This window comes from Rhagoletis zephyria, unplaced genomic scaffold (assembly GCF_001687245.7).
Source record: "Rhagoletis zephyria isolate East Lansing unplaced genomic scaffold, Rhagoletis_zephyria_1.1 Rzeph_scaffold_01313, whole genome shotgun sequence".
In the NCBI taxonomy this organism is placed as follows: domain Eukaryota; kingdom Metazoa; phylum Arthropoda; class Insecta; order Diptera; family Tephritidae; genus Rhagoletis; species Rhagoletis zephyria.
This window is the reverse complement of record NW_016158397.1, coordinates 59,437-68,858: the sequence shown is the minus strand read 5'-3', so window position 1 is coordinate 68,858 and position 9,422 is coordinate 59,437. Positions and strand designations below refer to the sequence as shown.

The window sequence follows — 9,422 nt, the reverse complement described above, 5'->3', positions numbered from 1 at the left end:
CGCATTGTGACTTTTCTTCCTGATAAACGGGCGTGATTAATGCGCTTCAAGTGCATAGCATTTCCAAAGGAGTACTTCTCCTTAGTAGGCTTGCTCACCTCAACGCAACTGCACGATTTTCCGTCCATTCTTATCACATTTATTTTTTTTTCATTTTTCAACTCCATAGCAAGGCCTACGACCGATGGTGGTGCCAAGGCTTTACACTACTGTCCGCTCCTCCCCTGCGACAGGCACTTCAAACAGAAAAAGGAAGTGCACAACACAGCGCCGACTGAGTGTGTCCTCTGCATGAATGAGTTGAATGAATTACGGCATGTTGCTGCTGAGACTATGTGTGTGTTCGTATGTATGCATGCATGTGTGCTTGTTAACTTTTTAAAGGCAGCACAACAACTCAACTCAAATTGTGTGCAAACTTCGAGGAAGTGCCGCCTTTGAGCAAATGGCACACTGCATACAAGTTGGTAAATGATGAGTTAAAGAGTTGAAAATGCAATTCAATGCTTCTTACTTCGGAATTTTAGCAGCATTTTTTTATCTTTTGCTAACTGTTACTATAATTGCTCTTTTCTAAATTAGTTTTTTTTTTTTATTCTTTACATGCGGATATGTTTACATATCGATAGACGTCTTTACATTGATAACTATTTCTTTAATCGATTTCCAGTGTTTTCAAACTCTGGCAAATTTTATCCGGCTCTCGGTTTGCTTCTGTCATTGTTGCAGCTTTTAGTTTCTTGCTTTTGTCGATCTTCCACGCATCGGGGTTCATCAAGTAATCTCTGAAAAGTGTTTCTTCATTTTAGCAACTGAAATTTGGTGCCTAATCATACATTTCGAACTCAAGTGGTCTTTGGGTCAAAGATTGTGAGGAGGCTGGCAAACCGAAGCTTCGCAATGTGGCTTTCGGTAGCCAATTGCACGCAGTTTTCACTGCACTCGAATAAATATGTGACTGAGCTTCGAAATACATGATGTGGCCATACATTTTCCTTTGACAATTACCTCTTCTCTATCAGCAATTTAACCCATTTTTCTTTCAAGTCAGCCATTTTTCCCGCTGCTCCGCCATATTCCTCCGGTAGCATTTCACGCGGGAAGTAATTGTAGGGTGTATCGGCATTGGGTAGATGAAAATTGATCTACGTGGTGAAAAGGCATTTTTTAATTCAAACATTATTTAGCAAGCTCTCTACTACCTCTCCCCGGCCACTTACCAATTTAAAAACCTCACTTTTAATGAACGGCTTCACCACAGTCAGCACCTTGTCCAGATAGGAGGGGCAGTTGAGCACGTGTATGGCCTTCAAGCGCACCGGATGTGCCTCTTGCACGAACTTCATATAAACGCGAAGCGAACTGAAGACCGTGCGCGCCACATGCCGTAAGCTGTAGCCAGCCATGTCGAAAATGGGTACCTCACCGTCGCACATGCCTGCCTCATCGGGTACGACAAAGCGCAGATCCGCCATCATAAAGAACACTTTGATACTGGCCGTAAAATTGAACTAAAATTCAAATATTTAATACGATTTTTTGGAATATTTGCTATACATATATTTAATAGTAATAGCAACGATAAAAACAACAAGTATCACACCTTATCGGCCTCATAGTCGGTTAGTCGGTAGAAGAGCAGCTTATTTTTGTCCGGTGTCAACCCAGGCAACGGCACTAGATCGCTGGAAAAGTAGTTTTTATAAGAAAAATAAAAATAAAAGTCGTAATATTTAAGCCGTTATGCATAAAATTGTCAAAACTCAAATGTAAAAGTGTATTAAAAAAAAAATCAGTTGCACACAGATTTTTCGCAATAACTGGTTTGGCCACCTTAACATCGTCGACCGTCCACTGACGGTGCAAAACTATCGATGGCATTATCGATAGTATCGATGTTTTTTATTTTTCGCTACCATCGATTGTTTTTTGGTCTATCGATAATCCGACAGACATGTTTATTTATTCTTTTCTTTTCGTTTCTCATAAACATCCAAGTTGAACTAAAAATTTGGTTGCTACTTTTTTAAGAGAGTAATGAAAAATTTCGAAAAGTACGGAAAACCTTGCATCTTTATATCGCTTACTCCAGTAAAAAAACTGATACAACTTAACTTATAGGAAAACTTTAATATTATCTACTCACCACTATTTACTATTTAATAGAAGGTAAATAAAAACCATTACTTTTCAGATAAAAAGAAATGACTTCGTGTTCGAAAATTTCAATCTACATCCTGAATGCCTTATATATGACTTAGGATATCTAAAACCACAAATGTAAAATTTCAGCACGCCCATTTTTTCAATTTCAATTAATTTCAAATTTTCAATAACTTTACTTCTAACTTAACAAATAAACAATTAAAAAAACGTGTCCAGTAGTTTACAAGAGTATCCAAACGCCTTTCCGAATATATTTTTAAGCAAATCTTCATACTAAAATTGAGCGAAAAGAATATAAATACGCTACTAATCGACGATATATCGATAGTTTTGAAAATAATATCGAATGCTATCGATAGTCTGACTATCGATAGTTTTGCACCTCTACCGTTCACCGTTATTACGCTACTCACGCTACTTGCAACAGCTGCTGTGACTCTTGATCGGTGGGATCGCGCTGCAGGAATATGTGCGGATACTTGTTGCGCAGCGCATAGTTGAGTTCGAACAGTCGCTTGGCGTTCTCCACGTCGCCAAACATCGAATAGAGGAAGCGCTCGAGTACCGGCTTCTCTGCAATTAAACAATAAATAGACGAACAGTCAGAGTGCTGGAGATATATATGTACATAGATAGAGAACTAGCTTGACTAGCTGGCAAAATAGCTAAGCTGCGAGTGTGTGCGTTACAAAAATTAAAATTAACTTTTCGCTAAATACTTTATTGAGCTTCTCGGCGTTTTCACGTGCTAAACGTGAGTCGCATACGCTGTAGATGGGCATATGGGCATTTCTAACGGTCGCGAACCGTACGTTCGTACGCTTTCGAAGTTCAAAAAACGGGAAACATAAATTTTTTTTAATTTTGTCATGTTTCGATAGCATTTTTTTAGGTGCATACATATATCTGTGGTGTAAAAGGCATGATCCTTCGATTTTAATTTTTCAATATGTTAGCAATAAACATGCAGTCACAAACGCACGAATAATGGAAGTCGCTTTTGGCTGCAAATTGGAAAATGCAAAAGAACTGCGAAAAGGGAACAAATATTCTAAAGCGATCAATTTTATATTAGAGTCGAATGAAGTAACTTCCTCCTAACTTTTTTCGCGTTGAAAAATATTTCTATTAGTTTTTTTTTTTCATAATTTTTTATACCTTTCATTAACATGAAATGGTATTATAAATTTTTTCTGATGTTTTTAAGTATCTGAAGAAGAAGATATAGACCGAAGTAAATGTTTGCCAAAATGATCAGAACGTCCAGCTGAGTCGATTTAGCCAAGTCCATCTGTCTGTCTGTTTGAACGAAATCTAGTTCGTCATTATATCTGATATATCTGACTGAAAGTTGGTAGGCAAGTGTATTTTAATAATGTATTAATCATTTGTCGGAACTGTCAAAATCGGACCACTATAGCTCCCATACAACTGATTGCTCTTCTTGGTTCTCGGTCCTGGTTGACTATTCTGTGGAAATGCTCATATACATATGTACATATGTACACATGTATGGAAATGTATATATGTATGCACATATATGTATATATACATATGTATATAAGTATAAACATATACACATATGTATGAGGTAATTGGGTTGAAAGTGCAATAAAACTAAATGCAACTCAATCTAAGTACTCACCTCTATGAAACCGGTTTCATTACTTTTGCATTGTTTTGAGTTATATTCATATATGTATGTGTGTGTGTGTGTGTAGGTACACTTTTTCGCTGCATTGTGCAATTTTGTCGTAAGTGACGCGCTGCTGATTCGCACCTTTGGAAATTTTTAACTTAGTACAACAACAAGCACTGAGCTTACCTTAGCTGAGGTGTGAGTATGTACATATGTACCTACATATAAGTATTTAACCGCATACTGGCACATAAGATTTGTAAAAGATGAATTAAGTAAAGAGTTGAGTTGCATGCAGCATTTGCTAAATTCGCATTCCCTATTTAAATTTTATATTTTTCGATTTTTAAATGATTATTGCTAGCATAAATTAATGATAATGGAATAAAGAATAATGTAGAATAAGCTCAAATTATATGCATAAACAAATATAAATCGTTCTAGCCACACATATGAATGTATATTAGGATGGTCCAAAAATGCATGTGAAAAAGTAAAGTTGGAATTTTAATACTCTCATCCCCTATGATTGTTCTATACCGATAAAAAATTGTTAATTTTTTCTTAGTAACTATACTTTATAGGTCCGTCAAAAACCTCTAAAATTGCGATGGGGGGACTTATACATAAAAAATCACGAGTATTAAAAAATCTCTTGTATCAAAACATCGTTAAATAAACAATAAGGTATTATTATTGGAAGCAGCGTTGCCAGGTTGACGTTTTTAACGTCATTTGGACGTTTTTTGTACACTGTTGACGTTTGGACGTTGCTTGTGTAAAAGATTACGTTTTTTAACTTCCCAGTAATTTTTCTCTGTTACTAAATCTTGTAAGTAGAAGTGATTATGAATTATTTTCTTAATAAATCTTTGCAAGCTTTGTTTTTTGCAGCAGCTGCTTCAAAAAATATTTATTCTTTGGACACAGATGACTTAACCCTTATTTAAGCGCATAAAGAAAATGACACGCATGGTGCCCCTTATTGAAAATGCAGTGAACGTAAAAAGGTTGAAATATTGATATGTTCCTTCTTACAGAACGTAAATTAGCATTTTCGACAACCGACCACCTAACCAAATGTCTACAAGAAAAAAAATATTAAAAATCAACGCGATTTTTTAGCGACTTAACACTTGCACATTATTGCCCTGGAATTTAATGGGCTATCAACCTGCATACTCAAAAAAATTCAAAAAAATCTGAATAAGAATTTGAAAACCTAGCTAAAATTTGCAGATTTTTTATAATTTTTGCACAAAGTTTGAAATGTGGATTTATATTTTGTTTGTTATATAATGAGCTAGGCTTTTATGGAAAAATAATAAACATTAAATAAACAAAAAAGAAACAGCCAAAATCGATGACTTAACCAGCTGGTCACAAGTGTATCTATAAAATTAATTTTATATTAATGATCTCGAACCAGTTTAGAATGAATTTTAAATGTGACAAATGACATTTTAATATACCTTACCTACATATGGACTTTCGTATACAATAAAAGTTTAATAAGCACAATTATTTGTGCATACATTTGAAAAAGACGTTTTTGGGAGGAAATGACGTTTTTTCAGACCAAGAAGGACGTTTTCTCATGCCGAAGACCTGGCAATACTGATCGGAAGTCTCCTGAAGAGAATTAGAGTTTTTCGATCGAAAAATTTTGATTTGCAAGAATTCTATACCATTTCTTCGGAGTGTTTTTTCCCCACATAAAAAACATGGAAAACTTTGAGCGCTTTGAGCAACCTCCAAATGTTTTTTGATTTAAAAATGAAAAAATATAAATTTTTTTTTTGTATAGAAAAATCCTAGTTTGTAAGAGTATTAAAATTCCGACTTTACTTTTATGCTGGACCAGCCTACTGTATGTATATAGATATACGAATGTAAATATATGTACGAGTATGTGCGCATGGCATTAAACACCCGCAATATAAGAAAATTTTGCTCATAAGATTATTGCTACTTTTTGAATCAAGTATTTTTGTATGTCTTATGCAGCTTTTTGTTTTGATTTTTTTACTTAAATTTAAATTTTTTGGGCATTTGAAATTCTAATATGGCGAATTCGGCATCAATTATTTCGGACAGGTTTAATATTTTGGAAAATAACTTTACCTTTCACAAATAGGTTTAATTTCACAAAATTTTTAATCTAATATTTGTAGCAAAACTCTTTGTGACATTTATTGAAGCGGATGACGAACATTGCACAAAAACTTGCTACTTGTCACTGGCAGTCGCGCCGTAAATGGCGCACGTACGACTTTGAAATTCCCTCAATCGAGATCGCAGCGAGCAAACGCGAACTGAAAGAAAAAAAAAACACCTACTTAGTATGCCAAACAGCAGAGCCGGACTATGTGCTGAATTAGTGAGTTAAACTGTGTAGTCATTTTTGTATGCAAACAATTAAAAATAAGAAGACTAGCTATTATGAAAAGTTTCCACACAAATCGCTTAAACATCGCACCAAAGGGCCTTCACACAGTAAATCGTAAATTATTCTAACAAATTACATGCATAAGTAGTTGCTGAGTATATTTAAATATGTGCACATATACTTATACTCATACATGCATACGTATGGATGGTGCTTATTCAAAGCTGAAAGAATAAGTTAAAAAATTGGCCCATCAGTTTTGTAAGGTTTTTGCCTAAAAGAACGCGATTTTGTAAAAAATTGCACAAGCTTTTACAAGTTATTTGCATAGCGAACAGAACTCATGTACCGTTGCGGTTATTAAGATAGTAGCAACGCATGAACAATATTTAACTGTATATAGAGCAAAATGCTGAACACCCTCTACAAAAAAAAATCTAAAAAATCAAATGTAAATTTTAGTGACTTGAGACTTGCACTTTACTGCATTAAAATTGAATAGGCTACTAAACTCCATACTCTAAAAATTGTGAAAAAAAATTTTTTAATTTTTATGAATTTTTTTTTTTTTTTTTTGATTTTTGTAAACTTTGTGCAATATTTGAAACTTTTATTCATGTTATTTCTGTGATTTGGGTTGACCGAACTATATTTTAAATGAAAATTATTAAAAATAAATAAATAAACATTTTGCCCTTTTGCTATCTAATTGACCGCAGCTGTATCTTTGAAAAAAAAATCTTTAAAAAACTGCCGAAAATGTTGCTCCATAGCAAGGCTTATTGCATTGGTTCATACTATATGCTTTTGTAGTTAGATATGCTTACACATACATATAAACAAATTTATATTAAACATTCACTTTTCTCTACTAAATCCCGCCCTCCCGCCACATGCAGCTCACCTATTGCTTGTGGCAAATGCGGCTGCGTCTTAATCCAGTGCTGCAGTTCGGCGACAAGCTCGTCCAACTCAGGCTTTACAACCATTTTGTTTAATTATTGTAAAACAATAAAACAACACAACGATAATTTTAACACAATTTTCGTATTGTTTAGGAAGTTCACACATTTATTAAAAAAATATATTAAACTAAACTGGCGTTGTGTGTGTGTTTTTTTTTTATTTTAGAGAGAAAAGTTATAGTTCAATTATTGCGCTTCGAATTTGATTGCTTTTTATGCTTTCACAATGTAGATAATTAAATGCCAGTTTTGCCGACAAATCTTTGTCCCCAAACTGAAATTCGCGCGACACCTCCTCTGTGCTGGAGATGAGTAAATCCAAGATACGAACTGCCGCTCACCAGGTACTCGCAGCAACTGAAAGCGCGTCCCAGCCAGTTGAGCTAATATAAACAGAGCGGTAGACTCGTGCTGGACGGTGGATTTGCCTACATACATACATACTTATTTACCCACTTATACATATATGCATATACTTTCATACTTCTTGGCGAAATGCGCACTAAGTTTAAGCCACATTCTGTGCGGTTGGCTAAAACGCTGTCGTGCCCATCGCGAAACTGCAAATGCAGTTACTACATTGGTGATGTGCTGTATGCCACCCTTGGCCGGCCTCCTCGGCACATTGGTGGGTAATGAAACAATGGTTACCATTTTCTTGTTTTTTTTTTTTACTTATTTTTCTTATATTTTGACAAATTTATTGTACAGCACTTTGCATACATACAATATGTATAGTTGCACATGCAACCTAGGTATGTACATATGTATGTATAAGCGACAATGTTGGCGTGACATTTAATTAGGTGCTTGTTTATTGGTGACATTGAAATTCGGCGATGTTGTCGTCACGCATGCGCAATTGCGTCCCATCTGCCAAAGAGTCGCCACGCTCGTGTGTACGCATCAATAACCAAGCAGTGGGAAAATTGACTTTGCTATGAATGAGTACATTATATTCTCACAGACGAAATAGTTAAATGAGTGATAATAAGTTAATAAGCTGAGTCTTCAAATGGCCCATTCTTTTTGCAAGGCTGTTGGCTAGTAAAGTCGACCTTTTCAAAAGACAACTGAAAAAAAACTTAAACTTCTTGGGAAGTCCATTTAAACACAATTTTTTGAAAATGCCTGAAAGGCAACACTTATAGTCATGTGAAAAATAATAGGGGCATGCCCATTTTTGGCTATTTTTCTTTTGTTTGTTTAATGTTTATTATTTTTTATAAAAATACAGCTCATTCTCTACCAAAAAATCACATGAACCCAATTTTCAAACTTTCTAGAAAAGTGTGAAAAAATAACAACAAAAAGTTTTTGGCCCGCAGTTTCATAGCCCATTAAATTCCAGCTTAATAAAGTTTAAGTTTCAAGTGACTAAGGATTCGCGTTGATTTTTCATCATTTTTTTGCGATGGTGTTATATTTAAAGGTTGGATTAAAAATGAAGTTATGTCTAAAGTTAAGCATTTTTATTGTCGATTTTTGTTATGTTTCTTGGTTGTAAAGCAATTTAAACCCGATAATGAAATGCTTTATGTACTTTAGACACAATCAAAAATTTTAATGCAATCTTTAAATATAAAGTGAGCTTTAAAGTTACAAGTTACTTGAGAAAACGGCCCTTGGGTTTTTTTTTTTTAATTCTCAATAATACAAAGTTTATAATCTTCATAGAAATATTAAAAAAATGTTCAATTTGTGACTGGTGGCACATGTCACACTGGTGTGAAGCAATTATGCATAAAAAAAGATTGCTGAAATGTAGTCATTTAAAAAGAGGTTACTACTGAAATAGAGATATTAGGGCATATTTAAATTTATGTCGTTTTCCGCTTTTACATGGATTGGCCCATAAAGTAACTTAAGGTGTGTCGAAAAAAGCTCGACGCAAAAAAATTAAGAAAAAAATGTATTTTCTGCTTAAAAGCAGCTCATAATACCAGTGGCAGAAATAAAAGAAGTGCCTTATTTAGACCAATATTCAAGATTCAATATTTAATTTTTTTTTTTATAAAAGTAAACCCCATATTACATATAATTAACGGCATATAAATTCATATTTTTCTGACGTCATGATATTTTCTAAAAGAACTTAATAATTTCAAAGATGTGACTAATTCCAAAACTTATTTAAAAAATTCAGTGAAATGTAGAACAAAAATATGGGTACCAAATGAAAAAAAAAACGGTAGAATTTTTGGGGTTCACAAGGGCGAATAGGAATTGCAAATGCCCCTTTAATCTATTTTATTTCTTTTAA

General features: G+C 34.2%; 1 protein-coding gene across 1 annotated transcript; it reads right to left on the bottom strand.

Annotated features, from left to right (window-relative positions):
• Positions 1–598: 598 nt before the first annotated feature.
• LOC108363593 (alpha-tocopherol transfer protein) lies at positions 599–7,530 on the bottom strand. The gene is made up of 6 exons (XM_017616984.1): positions 7,099–7,530; positions 2,580–2,739; positions 1,604–1,685; positions 1,221–1,511; positions 1,009–1,145; positions 599–785 (listed from the first exon to the last, which is right to left on the bottom strand). Exons 1-6 carry the CDS (start codon positions 7,181–7,183, stop codon positions 656–658), a joined length of 885 nt encoding a protein of 294 aa, XP_017472473.1. The 5' UTR covers positions 7,184–7,530; the 3' UTR covers positions 599–655.
• Positions 7,531–9,422: the final 1,892 nt, after the last annotated feature.